The sequence below is a fragment of the Nelusetta ayraudi genome, unplaced genomic scaffold (genome assembly GCF_046127955.1).
Source record: "Nelusetta ayraudi isolate G7.1 ecotype Tasmania unplaced genomic scaffold, CSIRO-AGI_Nayr_v1 ptg000097l, whole genome shotgun sequence".
Classification (NCBI taxonomy): domain Eukaryota; kingdom Metazoa; phylum Chordata; class Actinopteri; order Tetraodontiformes; family Monacanthidae; genus Nelusetta; species Nelusetta ayraudi.
The window spans coordinates 2,378,549-2,400,000 of record NW_027466147.1 but is presented as its reverse complement, the minus strand read 5'-3'; the positions used below and the strand labels follow the sequence as shown (position 1 = coordinate 2,400,000).

The following is a 21,452-nucleotide window of genomic DNA, read 5'->3' as shown; positions in this document are numbered from 1 at the left end:
ACCCAGCGGTCTCTAAATGGTCGGGTAAAACCAACAGCTAAGGTCCAAACAGGAGCTTCCTACTTTGATTACCTGAAGTGAAACAAAAAAACTCCTTAAAAAGAAGTAAATTCTTCATTTTTAGTGTCCAAAGTGTTGAAACAACAGATCCACAAACTGACTTTTAAGCCCTATTTACACAAAGACAACATTTTTTTTTCTTTTTTTTTCAAACTGGAATTTTTTTGAAATGTTTTGAAAAGGAAAGCCGTCTCAAAAAATCTGCATGTTTATGTGAAAAGCAGCAAAATGTGAGAGAAAATGATTTAAAGATATCTTGCTGAAAGGAGACGTTGCCGTTCCATTCAGAAGCAAACTTGAATTTAAAAAAAGCTAACTGGTCAGTCTGTTCTTTTTTGTCGTTATTTTCCTACGATTTATAAAGTCTCGGTCCGGTTTCGATCTCGATGCTCTCCAGTCTCGATAAGGTCTTGGTCTCGGTTGGCGCCGTCTTGACGGCAACACTACTTGGCACTCGGTCAGGAATCTCCGATGTGTCGAAGCTCAGACTGTGTTTACCTTCCATCATATTGCGACCCGAATGCCGGTCGCCCTCGGGTGTCCGGTGTCAGTCAGCCGGACGGCTAATGAGGAGTGGCAGCCAGGGCTGGAAGACGAGCGAGATCAGTGAAGGCAGGGGGGCGTCCGAGGAGGGCGGAGCTACAGCGTCTGTGTGTCAGGCAGCCCAGGCCCCGCGACTCGCAGCAACAACCACCTGATACGGGTGGGAGCTCCAGAGTCTCAGGACTAATTATAAACCCAACGTCATCGTCTCCGTCATGTACGTCATCTCCATCATCTGGGCCTTACTGGTTTTCACTCCGAGTTATGCGCAAAGCCCCTCCGATCGTTTTGCCGGCTGGAAGCGTGTCAGCGTGCATGTTTGGGCTCAAACGATTTAAGTGCGGTGCGAATCCAACGTTTCCATCGAGGAAAGAACTCTTGAAACCGTCCAGACATCGTGATTGGATCAACTTTCTTCACTATCAGCCGAGCCTGTTGGTAGCAGCTGTTGACAGCGTCTCAAATGCACCTGGTATGCAGGTCCATCTCAGAGAAGCAGAATATCTTGTAGTGAGTTCAATATTTTTTGTCAGTCAACACCTCCTGAAATCACCATGTGGACCATCTGAGAAGCTGGTGTTGGTCCACATTGATGCCTGACACTTGTGTTTAAAAAAAATAATAATAACAGTAATAACAGTCTTATGTGATATTCTAATTTTCTGAGGCATTGAATTTGAGGTTTCCATTATCTGTGAGCCGTAATCCTCAAAATTAAACAAAATAAAAGCTTGAAAGATTTCTCTCTTTGTGACGAGAATTCTATATAAAACTTTCTGAGCTTTCTAAAAAAGCATTGAACTTTTCCACGGTATTCAATTTTCTTTTTTGAGATGCACCTGTATTGTGCATCCATCTGGTAAACGAGCCCCTAGAAAACATTTTCGAGACCAGAGGTGATGTTGGCCAGAGTGTAACGATGTCCAAAGCAGATTTTCTCTACTGATGAGGAAACCTTGCGCAGTTGTGCTCAAACTGCAGCATCCATGCTGACACAGACACTGGTCAAGTTAGTTTCAGTGAGCCACAGTCTGTGAAATCCAGGACTGTAGCTCCGCCTCTTTCTCTGTTTTTGTTCCACCGAGCTCAGACCAGCTGGACGCTGACACTGGCAATCCCTCGTTTACACTCATTGGTCGGACAACAAACCGAGTATTGACGACTATCGCCCTAAAAAAAAAAAAAAAACCTGCATTGTCCCTTTAACGTCCTCTGTTCTTCAGTTTCTTCACATTTTAAATGGATTCATCGAGGGAGGCGGGAACTCTTCTTTTTTCCTTCCTTATCTGTTTTTACAGCCAGTGGCCTGTTTTTACTTGTGCCTGCAGTGTTTTCCGAGCTCCTCCGACCCTCAGAGGTGAAACCCAAAGAGGGGGGGCGAAGGCGGATCGATGCGGACGCATTGATTTGCAGGTACCTGCTCCTCCGCAGGAAGACACCGCCCTGCACAGGAGGAGCGATCGATGGTCGGGGGATAAACCCACCCTGTGGCTCCGTCACCTGCTGCTCGTGATCTGCATCAGCCGGCGCTCGCACGTGGAAATCCTGCTGCGGGAAGCTTCCGCACAAACGCGACCGGCCGTCAGGAATGACTGGGGGGGGGGAACTTCCAGTTTTTGATTCTTCAGTGAACGCAACAGAATGAACAGCCATTGAAAAATATGTGTTTAATCCAATCTAAGATAATGTACAGAAGTTCCTGGACAAGACATATGGTTAATGAATCTGTATAAGAGTATTTGGGGGGGGGGGGGGCTGTTTTAAATGTGGCACCACAGACTCATTAATTCACTCTTTTCGGGAATGTAATAAAACTCATGAGATTTTGTGCGATATAGAACAGCGGTTATTAAAAGTATCAGGGGGCAAATTTTCATTTTAGTCCATCAATTTGCATATTTCAAGGCAACGTCACGAGATACAGCGAGGTACCAACAGGAACGGATGATTTCTTTTCTCATCCACGGCGTTGAAAACACTCACGGTAAGGTATGAGAACTGCTTGTAAATCTGTCCAGGCTGCTTCTTCTGTCCTTGCAATCAAACTCAACCTCCGACAGCGGCCGCGCTCAGAGGTGGGTCCGTTGCGGTGAGACTGCCTCGCAACAACTGCGCCAACTAGTGGTGAAAACACAGCAACGCGTGGAGGTCTGAGGCCCGTAAATGCCGCTTAAATAGCCACTTCCAGGAGCCCTGTGATCGTTAACACTCAACACTGCCCCTTCAGTTCCCGGCGGTATTGCAACATTTTTTTTTTTTTTTTTTTTTTTTTTTCTTCCATACCAACAAGATTCAAAGGAGGCTGACAGGAAATACAGACGTCGGTTCCAAAATCAAAGCGTCGCGACTGATTGTTCAGTCTGGAGCTTGAAGGCTTCTGAATTGGTAACTTGAATCAGAGCCAGGAGCACACGCGCTCGCACACACACACGCACACACACGCACACACACACACACACAACCTGGCTGATTTAAAAATAGCTGTGGTGTTGCTGCCAAATGTCAGAGATGGCGAGAGAGAAGAAGCTGAAGGCTGAGGAGATTTTTACTTAGAGATTCAGCTGAGCAGGAATAGTTTCTGGGTCTGGTTGTTTGCGCAAGTGCACACCCACATGCGCGCACAAACACGCACACACAGGATACATAAGAGGGCAACTGGCCTCGTTTAACTCACATATATGTTTTGGTGATGTCACCCTCCATCGTGACAGGAAGCCCAGCAGGCCAAAGCAGCAGCAGCAGCTGCAGCAGCTGCGGAGCCGCAATGGAAAGAAGTTTCAGCTTTTGAACCTGGATCAAATATTGTGTGAGCAACCAGCATGAGTCGGATTGCTGCAGAATTGCAGCCGGTTAATTAGTCGAGCGGCAATCAAGACGTCGATCTCAAAGTGAAGGCAGAGAGCCACTCATCGCCATCGCACCCTCTTTATCCCCGGAAGAAGCTGGCGACGGAATCCACAGACAGCTCAGACTGACAGAAAAATGCCGTCGACCGGAGTTCAACCAGACGGATGAGGCAGAGTTGAAATGTGACACGAGGTCGACAAAATGCGTCGCCTCGAAACCACGTGAACATCTTTGCGCCGCATGACAGTGTTTTGTATTTTCACAGTGACGTCGGCGCCGAAAGCGTTGGAACGTTTTCGCACAATCACACACACACACGCACACACACGCGCACGCACACACACACCAGTGTGAAGCGTTTATTTCCCCCTCTGGCTGATGGAGCAGCGAGTGTGACGCCATGATTAAAATGCTGCAAGATGCTGATGCACTTTTAATTCTCAGTGACAAGGATGTGTAAGGAAGGAGATTAGTGTGTGTGTGTGTGTGTGTGTGTGTGTGTGTGTGTGTGTGTGTGTGTGTGCGTGTGTGTGTGTGTGTGGTCTGCTCAGCCCGGCACCTCAGCGGCTCCTCAGGGAAGTTTGACTTTGACTGTCCCTAATTTCAGACATCAGCTGTCTCCTCCCACACACACACACACACACACACACACACACACACACACACACACACACACACACACACACACACTCCTGTGTTTGTGATCCTGGTTAGTGTGTGTGTGTGTGTTACTTTTAGCTAGAAATTAATGATGTTCCCCTGTAACTAAGACAGTGATGGCAGACACACACACGCACACACACACGGTTGTTGCATGCAGAGGCACAGATGGCCTGCTCTCAGCCTGCGGCTGCCATTAGCTACATGAAGGCAACGCTGAACACGCAACTTACACACACACACACACACACACACACACACACACAGGGTGAGAGAATCACCAGACCTCCTACAATATTATGATGATATTTATTAATGACACAGTATCATTGCGACATGCTGATGTTGTGCGACAGATGTTGGACACTTGCCGCCACCTGGTGGATGGTAAAAATAAAAAATAAAAAGTCTGTTCATTTTATCGTGTTAAAGCACAAAAAGCCGTGATTTATTTAGAACGAATAATTTAGATACAATAAAATATAAAAGTCTTGTTTTCCTTCATCTCTGTGCATAATAGTCCAAAAAAAATGTGCCAGTGTCGGGAGCTCCGGGCCGCTGCAACTCTGTGCCATCTTTTATTGAATAATTCTATATTATAATTATTTTTGAGGGATTGCAGAAGGATCACCGTTTACTAATCACGGTATGATTAGTTAGAACACAGCTTGTAATGACCCCGGTTTAAACCCACTGGGATCAGTTTATCTCTTATCATTATTATTATTATTATTATTATTATTATTATTATTATTATTATTATTATTATTATCATTATTATTATTATTACTATTATTATTATTACAATTATTATTATTATTCCTCAAAAGGCCGCCACAGACGCCTGTCCTCCTCCTTTCCTCCAGGGGGCAGTGTGAGCAGAGCGTCTATTTTTAGCTGCGCCTCGGTTATCGGGTAAACTATTTATAGCCTGAGATCTGCTCGCTGTCACGCTGCTGAAGCTCCACTAAACACACACACACACACACACACACACACACACACACACACACACACACCTTGCCTCTAACGTGCACCCAGGCAGAGAGTCTCTTGCACGCTGAGACTGATTTGAAGAGACACACACACACAGTCATGAGGTCAATCAGAGGGTATCAAGTGCCTAGAGGTTGTTACTCTGCATCAAACTGCAGCAGGAAGAGAAAAAAAACTGATGTAAGCATTAATGAGAAACACACACACACACACACACACACACACAGGCACTGACATCACAGACAGATGTTCAATGATGATGACGACAGCAGGAAATTCACAGAGGAAATCCACAAATATACAGAATCATTGAATATTGATGCATACATATGTCCCATTTTTAACCTCACACACACACACACACACACACACACACACACACACACACACACGACAGGCATTTGTAAGTGCATCTCTAAAAGCCCCCAGAACAGCTCCTCGCTTCACACTCCAGTGACCGCCGCAGTCGGCTAATGCTCCCTGCTGAGACACACACACACACACACAGAGAGGCTCATCTGCTCGTGATCATACAGACAAAACAGAGGCGAGCAGAGACGATGCTGCAGCTGCAGTCATTGTTGCTGCAGCTGCAGTCAGTGTTGCTGCAGCGCTCCCTGGGCGTGAGTGAGGAGGTCGCAGCTCTCCACCTTCACGCAGGTGGAGATGAGAGATGAGCCATGAGGAAATGTCTAAAGAACGGTCGATCTGCCAAGTTTAAAAATAATGGTTTATGGGCAAAGAGGAGATCAAACGAGGAGCAGCGACCGTGAAAATAAAACCTGAAAGCGGTCGGACGGCTGAGATTTCCAGGCCGCCTGGCCACACATCCATCTTGAAAAGCTCCAATTGGAATTTAATTTCATCAGGTTGGAACGTGACTGGTGGGAAACTGTGTTTTATGATGAGTGGACTTCTTTCACTTCTGGAGAGTTGACCGACAGCATGGAGGCACTGAGCAAATTCATGGTAAAAATCGGAGGAAGCAAATGAATTCGATGATGAATCAGGTTTAAAAAGCGTTGATTCTAAAATGTAGAATTTCTTGACTCGTCTTCGTTCTCAGCCGAGTTCCTTTCCTGTCTTTATTAGTTGTAACGTCCACGATGAAGTTGGCGGTGTCCTCATTGTGGCCCCGCCCCGTTCCTCTCAGAGGATGCTGATTGGTCAGGTCACGCTCTGACCTGCTGAAAACAACTCAGACTGGAGGGGTTTCACCGCGGCTCCGCGAGGTTCTTTGACCTTGGTACAGAAGTGACCCGGCGACACACAAAACAGCTTTTTCTGCTTCACTTTATTCAAGAGCCACACAGTCGAACCCTGACAGACACAAGCGATGCACTGCAGTGGGAATGTGTGTGTGTGTGTGTGTTTGTGTGTGTGCAACACAAAACTTTGGCAACGCTTCCGAGCGCCGGAGACTCGTGATGGATCTCAGGTCACGCAGGCCTGCAGCAGCAGCAGCAGCAGCAGCAGCGGCGGCTCAATAAGTTAAAAACAACATCCACGACAGCATCATGAGTCAAAGCTGCTGGAAAACAAATAAATACTGTACAGACAGTGACACCCCGCCATGCCATGCACAGTGTATGGATCACAAACACAGGAAGCAACATTTACAGTCGCGTGTAAACAAACGATAGCAAACGAATGTACAGAAAGTGGGTTCGGGAGCTCAGTCGAGCAGCAAATACTGACAAAAGTAACACGATAATAATACGCATGCTGTGAAATACACTTCCACAACGAGCACATCTTGTCCTCTTCCGCCCTCATGTGGCGACTCAAAGAATTACATGTTTCCTTCCAGGGATTTTTTTTTTTTCTCCCCCCCCCCCCCCCAGAAAATATTCAAGTCAATTTCATAGTCATACACTCCCAGTCAGAAGTCTATGGACTTAATGTCTTTTCTTTCATTCTCATGACGTATTGAAGTTTCCCACTGAAGGCATCAAAAGTACGCATGAACACACATGGAACTAAGTCGGAAACAATAACTGTAAAAAAAAAAACAAACTCAAAACAGAAATATTGAAATTATTCAAAATAGCTACCGTTAATAAAAAAATCATATGTTGAGTCATTGAGCGTGTTTTTCTTGCTCATGTATTTGATGTCTTCAGTATTTATCTGCAGTGTAGAAAGTTGAAAAGATCAAAAATAAATAAAAAAATAATTGCATGAGACCTTTGACTGGTAGTGCACATATTTTTGATGCATGAACTGGTCTGATTGTCTGGCAACTGGCCATATTATGAACTGCTTTAAGCAGCACGATTCAACAATAAACCAACTGGGGGGAGAATCCAGGGACCTTTGAAGAGGAGGAGGACGCAGTTGAGACGCCAGCTGTCGTCTTGTTCCCTCCTTCCTCCCGCTGACCTCTGGGACATTTTGGTATTTCGGTGTGTCAGTAACACCCCCCAACCTCTGTCTTCACACTCTCTCACTCTCTCACTCTCCCCCTGCTGCTCGGCTCAGGCAGAGCAGCTCCGCTTCTGTTCGAGGTTTCAGGTGTGCGGGGGGGTGGGGGGATAAAATTCTGCTCCGACGTGGGAACATCAGGGTCTGACGATGATGAACTTTTGCTGCTGTGAAAATTGAACATTTTCATTTTTGCTCGCACGAGCAGCGGTGAGACGCATTTGCAAAAATAAAGGCAGGTTTTAGTAGCAGACGGACGTCCTCGTCAGTCAAAGGCTCTTATTGCTTTGATACGTTTGCAAGGTTGAAATAGTTTTTAGGGATTTTTGCCACGAGTTGGAGCAGAACGAGAAGCCGTGATTCAACTGGGAATAAAATATATAATTTTTTTTTTTAAATCTCCCACCGCCGCCGCCGCCAAAGCGTTCTGTCAGGCGCCCGCTGAGCTTTCTGCGTTGATTTGAGCCGTTTCCACGGCAACGGGTGTCGTTTAGGTGAAGGCTATCAAGCGTGCCCCTTTACTTTTAGTCTCATCTTATCATCATCTTAACATTCACAATCAAAATCACAGAGAGGAATCACAATTCATTGGTTTTTATTTCTGGCCCCGCCCCCATTGTTCTTAATTTTGGTTGCTGCCGAGGACATTGCGATACGCATCGACGATCACATTTATTTCAATTCACACCCGCCGCCCTGAGGCTGCGTCAGATCTGGGGGCGGGAATCGCTAGGTACGCGACGACTCGCTTCGATTCCGATTCAGACGGCCACGATTCAATTCATCGCGATTAATCGAGAATCGCGATTAATCAGAATCCAGTACGCGATACGCAGATCCCTGGCAATAAAAGTCCCGATGGACTTCGCAATGAGATAGACTTTCTAAATGTGTGAATGAATTCATAATTGGAAATCTCATCAATCGTGATTAATCTAAGAATCAATTTTTTTTTTCCCAACCCCAACTTCAGATCTCAGTGCAATAAAAAGACTCCACGTCGGACCTCCTTCATGTTTTCCAGTTTTTTTTTCGCGGAGTGGAGAAAATTTTCCCGCCTACCGCCCAAGCAGGAAGCGAGCCGGGCCGACTGTCTCAGCTGTGGGAGCTTTCGCGAGACGCTCGCTGTAGAGATGTCCTTCTGCATCTCGAATACACTTCCTGTTTGTCGTCTTCTTTTATTAACCGCATCAATAAGACGGTAAATTGCGTGTCAGGATAAATTGCGTGTCAGGAAGGCGCGCCAACACGTCCGACATTCGGTTTGGTACATTTGGACGTGTTTCGGGAGCGGACGCAGTTCATTACTGCAGATTTGTCAGTGTCAACACGCAATCACGCACTCACAAATATGACGTGTTTCGTACCTCAGTGAGTCATTTCACTTCAGTGTCCGGTTGCATAAAGTGCCAAACACAGCAAGCCTGACGGAAAGAGGGATTCCATTCTTCCAACTTGAATTAGCTCACTTAGCTCCATTAGCTCGCCCACTTCATTCTGCGAGAGCGCGACAGACAACAGTCACTCTGATCACAGGGGGAACTGCAGTGAGTGGTGATGAGCTACTGAGCTCTAAAGAGCAGCGTTGCTTAGAAACCCCCCCCCGGCAGCCAGGGTCACTTTACAGGTTTGTCGTCCGTCATGACGACAAGATGAACAAACCCTGTCCTGTTTTTAAGCTTTTTGTTCTGCCCTCTAGCACCCCCTGGCTGCTGCAGGGTCCCGTGACTTTTTCACCGTTTCGAGCTACAATCACTCCCGGGTCGACGCTTCGTGCTGCCGGTTCGACGAGGAGCTCGACTCCTCTTCAGTCTCAAAGCACTTTTCAGGAAGCCGCAACTCTTATTCTGACACTCCAGGTCAAAATAACTCTTCATCATCCCTCCTTCCTTCCCTCCTGGTCAATAGGGCGGATATCCCGCTGGCCCCGCCCCCACCGGCACTAGAGTCAGGTAGTTGGAGGGCACGTAGCCCCTCTGCCCACCTCTGGCCTCCACCAGGCTCCACTCCGGGTTGCCTCGCTTGTCGTGGGGCTCCAGGACGCGGACCGGCTCGCCGGCCCGAACCGAGACCTCGTGGTTCCCTCTCGCCGTGAAGCCGTAGGCGGCAAACACCTGGAGGGGAGGAGAGAGGACGCAGAGTCAGCAGACAGCGGGAGAGTAGCCAGAGAGGCTAGCGGCTAAACTGGAATTCTGAAGACTGAATTAGGTCTGAAAAGTCTGAAACAAAAGTCTGAACATCTGAAAAGTTTAAGGAAATAGTTTTGGAAAAAAAAAAAATAAAAAAAAAAGTGAGTTTTTACCACAAGGTGCTGAAGCCTAAAGGAACAATTAGCCTTGTTGCTAATCCTGTTTTAGCAGTATGTTCAGCTTGTACTTATATAAAAAGCATCAATCAAGCCAGATATTACACACTGGACCTTTGAACAAGAACTCAGTGGTTTCCAAACCTCACCGGCTCTCATTCGCCCAAAATATTGACAGCACAAGAGAACTCGGAGCCGAGCAGAAACTTTAGCCGGCGCCTCCGCGGCAAACTGTCACACTGCTCAGCTCACGCCGGCTGCGCAGCCATTCGCGTGTCATTAGCACTGGGGGTGAGAGCAGCGACTGTTGGCTGCAGCCTGGTGCATCACAACACAGCAGCAGCAGCAGCAGCAGCAGCAGCAGCAGCAGCAGCAGCAGAGTGTGAGTATCTGAGCGAGGCCGAGCGGCGGCTCACTGCAGCACGAGCAAAGCGGATTTTAATTCAACGACTGTTTGTCCCTGAAGGCAATTCTAAATTACAGTTAAAAAGAAAAGACAGAAAAAAGGTCTCACTATTTATTCATAATTAATTTTAACAGGTCGCCTTTAGGCTGTGTATTATTAGAGTTTTTCAAGAATGACTGCTCGGCTGGCGAGGCCATTTGTAAAAGAAGTTTAAACATTAAAAAAAACTCACAGGTTATTAGACTGAACAGGCTGCTCAGCACTGGCCAGAAATACATACAACGCCACACACACTGAAAGACTGAAGGTCGATGAGGTCACACACACACACACACACGCACACACACACACGCACACACGCACGCACACACACGCACACACACACACGCACGCACACACGCACACGCACACACCTGGAAGCTTCAGTGCGATCAGTGTGTGTGGTGCATTGCCCTGCACCAGCGGCTCACCTGGAAGGTGGGCGGAGTCACCACCGCCATGGGCCGGACCTCGGGGGTGTAGGAGTGCCTCCTGAAGCCTGTCACGCTCTCGGTGGGCGTCAGCAGCGGCGAGGGGGGCGGATCCTCCATCGCCTGGCGGTAGCGCAGCAGCTTGGCGGCGGGAACGTAGCCCCGCCTACCTGCCAGCAGCAGCAGCAGCAGAAGAACAGAGAAACCAGGTAAAACCATACTGATGTCGGTTCAGTTCAGTCCCACTTCACTTCCTGCTCCACTCTCCAAAAAGTCTTATTATGGGATGTGTAGAAAACACATGCTTTAACGTCTATTGAAAATGACCAAAGCATTACAACAGAATCAGTGTCTGTGAAGCCCCACAGCATTTATCACTTTATTGAAATGACCCTTAAATACTGAATAAATGGATGAAATATAGCTAATTTATGACTTACTTACTATTAATCTAATTTCTTCAAGTCCGGCGGGCCGGATTAAAAAGCTTAACGGGCCGCATATGGGCCCCGGGCCGCAGTTTGCCCATGCCTGCATTAATCAAGGGCAACGCTAAACCAGCACGTGTTGGCTCTTTATTTTCATTCCTTCACCCGTGAGTTCAACATTATCGTGGCTGCTGGTTAACTGCAGAGAGCACAATCAGCCACTAGATGGCGCCAAAGTGCTTCTCTGCAGCTTCGTGCTTTTGAAAAATAATCAACCCATCACAATTGAAAGCCCTCTTGGCTCTGCGATCAGCTCCCTCCCATCAGCTCCCAGTTCCCCCAGTGAAGGTCGCTGGTTCTCACCCCCTGCGTCCACCAGCCAGCGGCGCCGGTCTCCGCGGCTGTCCGCCTCGCTGACCACCGCCACCAGCTCCCCCTTGAGGAGGCTCAGGTCCAGGTCTCTGCTGCCCACCACCTGCGACATCATCTGGTAGATCTTCCCCGAGCCGTGCTTGTCCGTCAGCTGCTTCAGGCGCCGCCGAGAGGTCGGACTCAGAGGCTGGCGGGGGGGAACGAGGCCAGATGAGACTCTTTTTTTTTTCATTGTTTATCTATTACCTACTAACTTATTGCAAACAAGAGACAATTTCTGGCTGTATTTAGCTCTACGAGTCGCTCCAGTCACTGTGGACTGAAGTGAACGGCACAAGACCCAAACATGGAGAAGTTATTTTCAGACGTCCTCCGTCTTCCCACCGACTGGACACCCGTCGCAACCACTTTAACCTTGATGTCGGAGGACCGCATGAGGCAGAACAAGGTGGTCCAGTTACGCAAACACACTCTTGACACACGCGAGGAGCGACCGACCGACAGCGACGCTCCGGCGGTACCGACCTGGACGACGGGTGCGTTGAGCGTGTCCTCTACGCACCGACACAGGCCCTGCAGGTTCTGAGCGCCTTCCAGCACGGCCGACTCCGCCCACCTCCAGAAGGCAGCGGGGTTGAGAGCGCTGTGAGGAAGCTGAGGGAGGGGAAGAAGACGTTTGGCTGTGATCTCTCTCGGGTTAAAGGTCCACTGTGTAATGTTTGGCCTGATTTATGATTTTTTAGATCGGTAACAGTTCTCTTGTATTTATAAGAATTATACATAGAGCAAAGGTCTTGCCCCCAGTTAGCCGCCATCTTATTTCTAAGGAAGCTTGGTGTGGACAATCCAGGTCGCCTGACAGCACATTTCATCATTAGGGTGATTGCACACGTCTTGAATCAACCAGCGAAGAAGAAGGTGGACGAGGTTTCCCGGGTTTGGCTTCCCAGAAACCCTTCCAAGCCCTTGAGAAACCTCAATCCTCTCCGTCTCTGTGGTTCACCTGCTGCGCGAAGCTCCGGAAGAGCTGCTCCATGTCGGCGGCGAGGTCTCTGTGCAGGCAGCTGAAGGTCCCCGACATGCCCCAGATCATCTGCAGGGCCAGGCCGTTGAACTGGGGCAGCTCGTTGAGGAGCAGCGTGTTCATGGTCCTGTTGAGGAGAGACGGGTCGGGGGGGCGGGAGATGGTCACGCTGCGTCTGCCTGCGCGACGAAGAAGAACCTCCGAGCGTCCGCGGCTCTGCCTTTCACCTGTACGTGTTGGCCACCGCCTGCTCCTCGTAGCTTAGACTCGACTTGTCGCAGATCTGCTCGTAGTCGAGCAGCTTGTCCAGCCTCTTCCTGATCAGGTTCCTCGGGCCCGCCAGGAGGTCTCGGAGGGAGCACAGCGGCTTGTGGACCAGCGTCCTCATCCTCTTCTCCTACGGTAAGAGGAGGGTAGTGTTGCAGTCAAGACCGCACCGAACGAGACCAAGACCTTATCAAGACTAGAGAGGACCAAGACCGAGACATTTGGAGGTCAGGAACAAGATGATACCAAGACTGTCCAGGATTCCGAGTCTGTCCGGTCCGAGACCGAGACAAGACAGAGTAAAAAATGCCTCAGAGGACCCTGAAAAAGAGGTCTTGAGACTGAGACCAATCTCCAGTGCTACAGCACCAGAGGACAGGGACCCCTGTCTGGTTTCCCACTCTGCTGTGAAGGTACTCGGTGGAGGACGTCTGCAGGAGTGTGGAGGGCAGAGTTGCTCGCACTCACGAATGCAGGAAGGACCCACTGCCTGAGCGCCGTGGCGATCTCCTTGTAGCAGATGGCGGCCTTCTCTCCGTCCATGTCCAGGTCAAAGTCCTCCGTTCTGCAGGCCAGGAAGCCCTGCAGACCAGCAGAAGACACACAGTCACACACACACACACATACACACACACGATGAGTCACTTTCCACTCTGGTCTCTCAACAAGGAGGTGGAACTCTGCCTCTATATTCTTCTACTTTGCACACCCTCTGATTTTACGAGGAAAAGCATAAAGAACGTTCTCATTTTAAAGTTGGAGATTTTCTAAAACATGCAGGAAAAATTCCAGGCCGACTGAGTTGGCACCAAGCAAAAGAAAATTTTCCATGGGGGATAATTTTAGAGCTGCGCCGTGAACAGAAACCTCCTGTGAGTGTTTTTGGGTTTGCAAAGTGTGACTCAGACGCGCGCGAGGATGAATCGCTCGTGGTTCCACTCCTCAAGCAGGAAGCAGAAGTCGCGGCTTCGGGTTTTCAGAATGACTTATTTCTGATTTGCCGGAGCAAATAAACAGCTGAGCTCTGCAGCTCTGCAGCTCTGCAGCTCTGCGTGTCACTTTCACAAAGCTTTGAGGGCTTTTTCTTTATAGTTTGCCCCAAAAAGTTTGGTTTGTCATGTGCGGCCGACCTGCAGGTGGTGCAGGTACGTCTCCACGTTCTCCAGCAGCGCCAGGATGCCCTGCTCCAGCACGTAGAAGAAACCTTCCAGGGCGTCAAACTCCTCGTCCACCAGCTGGAGGGCGACACACAGAAACACTCAATGGGCGAACGTCGCTTCAGAGTCACACTGAGGAATTAAGATGGTCGTGACTAAGGTGGATTAAGTCGGCAAGGCATTATTTGCCAAGAATAAAAGATACGCTGTAAATTCCAGACACTACAATTTGCTCAAGTTCAGGGTCACAATGTGGCAAATGATCATAATCTGCTGTGTTTTTTCACTCCTAGCGTCTCTCTACAACCCTGTCATTTTGATAGTTTATAGTGGGAGACATATACAAAGGGAGAAGTCCTATACAGACATGTTCATCCACGAGTAAACGCCACTTTATCTTCAGAGTAAATGTGAGGTAACTTGTTGCTTGTAAACTAACAGCGTATAAAAAGCAGAGTACAGCATGATGCAAACACGATGGGAGTAAACCCGGTGATGGATGTGAGACCTTTGACCTGAGAAACACAAGAGTGTGAGCAATAAACAGTAGAGTGTCTCAACAGCTGCTATCAGCAGAGGGAGTGTGACCTGAAGTTAACTTGGCAGCGATTCAGCCTTGGAATGCAGCTGTGATCCCAAGTTTGATATCTTGAACATCCATCTTTACCCAGCTCCGGTCTAAAGCATTTTTTTTAGTGCATTCTTGGTGTCCTGCAGCCAATCCGAACCATCGTGACAAAATCTCAACTTTATTCTCAGCGTATGAACTTTAATCTCAAAATTTCGACTTTATTCTCAACATTTCGACTTTAATCTCGAAATGGAAACTGGAATAGAAAAAAATCTATGCTAATCCTAATCCTTTTTCGTATGAATGGGACTCAACTTCCTGTCATGTGAGCCTCTGGCCTCGGCCCTCTCGGCAGTGGGCGTTACCTTTGGGGCGAATCCAGTCTCGTGTTTGATCTGCTGGCTCAGCCGGGCCGTCTTCTTGGCAATGCTGTGGGTGTTGAGGCGGTTGATCTTGTCCTTGATGGTCAGCGTCTCCGTCTTCTTGTACTTGTCGGCTAAATGCGAGGGAACAGGGGCGATTAAAAACCGACCGGCAGCGGAAGCTCTCTGTGCGGCGGCGGCGGCGGTAGACTCACCCACTTCCCGGAAGCGCTTGTACTCGTTGATGCGGCAGTTGAGGGCGATGGAGGTGTGAGCCGTCCGCTCCAGCAGTGCGTACGCAGGGTGGCTCCGCTCGGTGTGCTTCTGGATGGTCTGCAGGAGCAGCGGGTAGCGAGCGATCCGCTGCACCGGCATCACCAGGAAGAAGCTGAGCGAGGTGGCGTTGACCTCGGGCCTGGAGGAGGAGGAGGAGCAGAGCGCAGGGCTTCGCCGTCACAGACACACTGCGACAGATTGATGACGAGAGAAATCGACAAAGACAAACGAGGGAGCAACGCACGCCGAGGTCTTCACCACGCGGACGATGTCGTTCCACAGCGCCTCCTTCTGCTTGTACTCGTCCTCCCACAGCGTGACGTTGCTGTAGTTGGCCAGGTACTCCCTGTAGGCCGCCTCGATGTCTGCAGACAGGCTGAGGAAGGAGTCGCCTGCCGGGGGGCGGGGGGGGGGGGGGGGGGCGGCACCACGCCAGAGGAAGCAAAGTTTAGCAACCATTGGCACAGGGTTACATTTATTTCGAAACATGAACAAAATATGCAACTATTTGAACGTACAAAAGAACGAAATAAAGAAAAGCAAAAACATAACAAAACACCGCACATAGTTCGAAAAGGGAGTCGCGAGGTGTTAAAAACTTTTTAGCGGTTCTTCAGTTTGTAGGAAAATATTGACAACAAAATATTGACAACTGTGACAGCGTCGAGCACCGGAGGTTGTTGACAGGAGGCAAAGTCAACAAGCGAATCGATTCTCTGGAGGGAAAACCTCAGTCGCGCCACTTCCTGTCAGTTGACTCCGAGCCTCAGAACCGCAAGAGTGAAAAGGTGAGACTGACTTCAACCTGGAGAGCAGCTGCAGTGATCACCGTCTGATTTGCAAGAGGCAACACAATTTACCGCGGTGTGATTCAATGTTGCACCGCGCTGTTCTTCAGTGTCGTGCGTCATTTATTCCAGTTGTACCTTTCGGGAGCTTGACACATCGTTCCCCACAATGCTTTGTGCAAATTGCGCTTCAAAGCGGCAACAAAGCACTATCGCATCATATCAAACGCTTTGTTATCGTCGCACTCAATACCAGTGTGAACTTTGCACTTTGCAACGGGCCGGCGCCTCGCAACACGGGACTTAAATTCCACAAAGACGACGCAAACGTCGTCATGCGTCTACACGGCGACGAGATGAGTTTTGGGGGAGAAATAAAAGGGATGAAGAGGGTTGCGTGGCTTACACAGCGTCTGCAGGAAGTCGGGGTGTCCGGGCTGAAGCCGCTTCTGGTCCAGCAGGCTGAGGAGACGGCCGGACACGTCGATCACGTCCTCGATGTAGAGAAACAGGCTGTCCAGGTTGGCTGGAGGCGGCTGAGGAAGAGGAAGAGGAAGACACACAATTCCACACCAGCGCTTTTACTTTGAAACACGCCTCAAACACACTGCTGCTGGACTTCAACAGGGAAGCAGGAGCATCTTCATACACCTGTTGGCTGTCTCACAGCAGAATTAAACATGATTTGACAAGATGCACTTGGTGTGCTTTTCCTTTCCGTCAAATCCTACACGAATGTTAAGTAAAAAGATTTCTCATTATTTTTAACACTTAGAATAAAATGTTATATTTATTTCTTTTTCATTTTTCTCTTTGCACTGTATATGCTGCTGTAACTGCAAATATTCTCAATGTGGGATTCTGCTCCTCCTCCTCCTCCTCCTCCTCCTCCTCCTCCTTCTTTTTCTTCAAATTGAATGAATTTGGCTTTTGGGAGAGGAGGAGTCCAAACTGCTAACAAACAAACCAACAGGCCGACATTGTGTTCAGCTCCTCTTCTGACGGGAGGCAGCGAGCCGCAGGAAGGCAGAACAATCGGCACATTGCAGGCAAGACAAAACAGCAGTTCTGCCTCGTCACAATGGCACCATTCAGTCTCACATGCGTCAACTCTTCCCTCCGCGGCCGTCCTCCACTTTCTCCTCCTCTCCTCCCTGCATATATCACTGCAGTCCAGCTAACTTGCTGTCTGCGGAGGTCAATGCCTCGCAACACAATCTCTCTTCTCTCTCTCCCTCCCTCCCTCTCTCTCTCCCTCCCCCCCCACTAACCACCTCACCGGGTCGCCAGGCCATAAATTCACTTTTCCTTGTCTAGTTTCACTTTATTTTTACCTTCTCCTCGTCTACTGTTGCCCAGCGGTGTGCTATCGCTTCTGTGCACAGCCTCGGCCCGGCGGCCTCCATTAGGCCTTTATGAGTCGGCACTTCACTGCCGTGATGATAATAAATGACCATTTGGCAGCGATGCCTCGGCTCTAATGAAAAGCTGGCGGGCGTAAACACAGGAAGTGGCCGCCGTATCAGTGCAGGTGCATTCCAAGACGCAGCAAAGTAGGACGGCGCGAGGACAAAGTGGAAATGGAGGAAAAACATTCCTAATCTCAAACTGGTTGCAAGAACTAATTAAAGTTTTCTTGCAAACAAATTGAATGTGAACGTGAATAATGATGTAAAATGTCTGGACAAAAAAATCAGTTCCAGTAAACTGAATATTAATGAGAAAAGTCCATCCTTCAATTCCTTAAAAAAAACTCCACCACTTGTGACATCACAATGGGTTGACGACCCCACTCAGAGACAGGAGTTGGCCTTGTTGGGCGTCTCAGGGGTTGTTTTTGGATAGCAGTGACTCACACACTGGCTGTTCCACTGGCCTCTCCGCTGTGTCAGTACCTGTAGCTTCTGCAGGTTGCTCCTGATGGTGACGGTGGTCAGCTGCAGGTGTCGGAGGAAGTTCCTCTCCGACTGGACCAGCTCCTCCACGGCCAGCTGCTGCCTCTGGGCCGCCCGCTCTCTGGCCGCCTCCTCCTCCTCCTCCGACCTCCTCCTGTCCTCCAGACTCACGCCAGCCATGGCGTCCGTCACCTCCAGCTCAGGCGGCTCCACGATCACCGGCACCGGCCGCTCCGAGGCGGGATCCCTCTCCTCCTCCTCCTCGTCTTCCTCCTCGTCCTGGGGCTCGGACCTCCTGGGGTCGACCTCCTCCAGGTGGGATGAGGCCGTTGAGTGGAGCGGCAGGGTGAAGGTGGAGGGCTGAGGTCTCCTCGGGACCTCCATGGTGGACGTCACTGTGGTCACAGAGCGGGAAGAAGCTGTTCAGACAGACGGTCCATCATGTTTGCTGCTCAGCTTTATCACCACCAGTAGAAAACTCGATCCAAGCTCTGCAGTCTCCCGCCCTCTCTCCCCCATCTCACTCTCACCCCCTTTCTCCTGTACAAATCACTTTCCACCATAAGTGTAATATTTCATATGTATTTATATATACTTTAATACATTTTTTTGTTTTGTTTTTTCATTGTATACATACTGTTCCTATCTGGTCTGTTTACACTGTATTGTTGTTCTGTATTGCTGTTCATACTGTTTATATCTATACATATACATACACTTACTTGTGTGAATATTTACTTCTTCTTTTTTTTTTTACTCTACTTTGTTTTTGTTGTTTTTAGCATCTTTATTGCTTTGACATTTTTATTTACTCAGGCTTAGACCGGGACCTGAGCCCTAATTTCATACCACTAACGTGCTACTGTGAACTGGTACGACAATAAAGTTCCAAGCCAAGCCAAGAGTCACACTGGCTTGTTTGCAGGTCAAACTGAAGCGTCTGCTCAATGTGTTATAAATGTTTCAGAACAGTGTTTCTCAACTGGTGGGTCACGACCCGACAGTGGGTCACGGCTTGGTTCACGACCGGTTGAATTTATGGCTTGAAAAAGCAAAGCGAGCTGTGAGGAGGCCCGTCGGCCGAGCTGCAGACGCCAGGTGCAGAGCTGCACTTAAGATCCTCCTGTTTACATTGCTGACTTCACGCTGAACTGCAGGAGAGGAGGGGGGTGGCCGGGGGTGCTCGGCCAGGCCCATCGCCATGTGGCGGCCTGCTGGCGGTGGGCGGGGCCAACGACGCCGTTGCTGCAGCAGCGACGGCACCTGTGGCGTGGCGCAGTCCAGAGGCGGAGGCGGCTGAAGGAGGCGGCAGCATCGCTACGCTGTCACAGTTTGTTTTGTTTGTTCTTTTAAAATAAAGATAAAATATTGGAGATCGTTTATTCCATTGTCTTTGGTAGTTTTATGAAAAATCTAAATCAAAAATAGAGTTTTCAGAGACAGAGAAGCCAGGGCCAGATTTACAATTTTAATTCATTAGATAGTCACGTGTTTTCTTATGTGTAGTCGTGTGCCCAGAGTCGGCTGTGCTTTAATAAATCCTGCCACCACTAGTGCGCCAGTCAAGATTCATCGGGTGCAAATTACTATTTGCGCATCACATCGAGTCCATAACGTCGCTCGACAATCAACCCATCAACCCGACCCCGATCCTCTCCAAACTCCGCCTCAGTAGCTCACTTAAAAAGAAAAAGCAAGAGGCTCAGTAATCGCCACACAAATCACCTCAACACCAAAAGTCACAAAGCTTTACAGCAAACGTTGTCACACCGAAGTTGTTTGCGTCCCGTCACCGTCGCTGTTCAGCCTCAGCGCGGCCGCAGTGCAGAAACAGAGTTCACTTGCAGCAGGCAGACCTAAACGTCTCGCTAGCACCCACTAAAACCCGCAAACTGCTGCTTAAAGTTATTTTGGTTTTTATGAAGTCTCTCTTTTTTTTTTCCGCGGCTGCGCCTGACTGCGCTCCACTTCGCAAGCATCCGTCGCCTTCCGCGCGCTTCTCCGCTCAACCTTGTTGTTGTGGTCGTCCTGTGATCGACACAACCAGCCGCTCTTTTTGTTTTAATCCCACCACGCAGATTTATCTCTTCCCCCGCAAGCAAGAAAAAAAAAAAAGAGGCTCGGAGGGGCACCGCAGCATATGGTGACCTGGAGCAGGAGATTATCAGAGGGGTCTTGCTCAAATTAAATCACATCCACGAACCTTCAGCCACCGATCAGAGATCTGTTCAACCGACTGGAAGAAAACGCTGCAAAGCAACCTGACAAGTTTCCAACATCTTGGAAGCAAAACTCTCGAAGCTTGTCATGAAGCAGACTGGAGTCACAACTCCACTGACGCCGCCTCTGCATCCCAGCAGCGCAAGCCAGTCAGGGCTCCGCAGGGAGACGTCTGCAAACCTGAGCCAGGAGGGGGGGGTTAAAAATTTCATCAGGATGTTTTTGGGTTTTTTACCTTGCGGTGCCGTTCAGCTGCGGAGAACCTCGGCGTCCCGAGAGAAGCAAGACAATCTGCTGCAGTCGCACACAAGCAGACACACACACACACACACACACACACACGCCGGTGTAACTTTCTCCAATGACTCACACACATCAGGCTGCAGCAGAGCCTCATGCGTCGGGAGTGTGTGAGTGTTTATTCGCGAAGGTGTGTGTGTGTGTGTGTGTGAGCATGTGAGGGGAAGTGGGAGGGGGATGGGAGTGGAAAGAAGGGAGGGCTGTTTTGTAAAGGGGAGAGGAGAGGAGGGGAAGGTGACCCCCCCTCCCTCTTCTCTCTCACACACACACACACACACACACACACTGCTGAATAAGCTGAGTGACTGCAGCAGCCGGTGGGAGGGGCCGGCACTCACCACAGCCGAGAGCCGATTGGCGGAAAAAAAGTCTGGGCAGTGAATCCAGGGGGCCAATCACACGACATCTACGGACGGTCAGCAGACCAATGAGAGCGGAGCATCCCGGTGCTGGCTGTGAAGTTTTCCTCCGGCCGGGAACAAAAGCCCGGCAGGACGGCCCATCCTCTGCCGGGGGGGAGGCCGGAGGGGGCGGGGGAGGTGGGAGACAAAACCTGAGATTTAGGGCCCACGTCTGGAGCCCAATCAGGCGGAAAGACAGAGAGAGATTTGCGCGGGTGGTTACAGGCAAGCTGACAATGGCCCGCCGTCAGACTCACTCATTAAGGACAAAGGAGCGGAGTTAAAAGTTAAGAGGACCTCACACACATTCCAGAAGGGTTTGCATGAATGCAGCGTCGGTTCGTGTTTGCGACAGCGAGCTTCCCGAGCCTTCGATCTAAAGCGTTTGTCACCGGGTTGCAAAAGGTTCTAGTATTGACGAGCCAATCAATTGCAAAAAAAACCAAACAAACAAAAAAAAAAAACAGTAAGCAAGTGCTGCAAAGGAAGACAAAGAAGAAGGGAATGAAGAAGAAGCGACAGGGTCGCTAGTGCTAGGAGGACTAAACCACCAGCACGCTGCGGCGGCGGCTGCTTCATCAGCGCTGGTTGAGGTTTTCACACTGAGACGAGTAAAAAAAAAAAAAAAAACAGCACAAAGATATTTTCGTCCCGCTCCAGTCTCGCTTTGCTGGCTTTGG

General features: G+C 49.3%; 1 protein-coding gene across 3 annotated transcripts in view; it reads right to left on the bottom strand.

Annotated features, from left to right (window-relative positions):
• The window catches only part of arhgef37 (Rho guanine nucleotide exchange factor (GEF) 37), a 53,574-nt gene extending 32,671 nt beyond the window's left edge, over window positions 1-20,903 (bottom strand). Inside the window, exons 1-15 of one of the 3 annotated variants that reach the window (XM_076048081.1) lie at window positions 20,710-20,903; window positions 20,307-20,365; window positions 17,852-18,246; window positions 16,363-16,492; window positions 15,413-15,560; window positions 15,108-15,307; window positions 14,896-15,026; window positions 13,933-14,037; window positions 13,271-13,384; window positions 12,763-12,932; window positions 12,515-12,662; window positions 12,037-12,165; window positions 11,503-11,698; window positions 10,712-10,881; window positions 7,937-9,644 (exon numbers count right to left, since the gene is read on the bottom strand). In XM_076048081.1, coding sequence (XP_075904196.1) covers window positions 9,432-9,644; window positions 10,712-10,881; window positions 11,503-11,698; window positions 12,037-12,165; window positions 12,515-12,662; window positions 12,763-12,932; window positions 13,271-13,384; window positions 13,933-14,037; window positions 14,896-15,026; window positions 15,108-15,307; window positions 15,413-15,560; window positions 16,363-16,492; window positions 17,852-18,235 — 2,238 coding nt within the window. In that variant the 5' untranslated portion in view covers window positions 18,236-18,246; window positions 20,307-20,365; window positions 20,710-20,903 and the 3' untranslated portion in view covers window positions 7,937-9,431. The remainder of the gene's footprint in view (window positions 1-7,936; window positions 9,645-10,711; window positions 10,882-11,502; window positions 11,699-12,036; window positions 12,166-12,514; window positions 12,663-12,762; window positions 12,933-13,270; window positions 13,385-13,932; window positions 14,038-14,895; window positions 15,027-15,107; window positions 15,308-15,412; window positions 15,561-16,362; window positions 16,493-17,851; window positions 18,247-20,306; window positions 20,366-20,709) is intronic. The other 2 variants (XM_076048082.1, XM_076048083.1) reach the window with 2 other exon arrangements.
• Window positions 20,904-21,452: the final 549 nt, after the last annotated feature.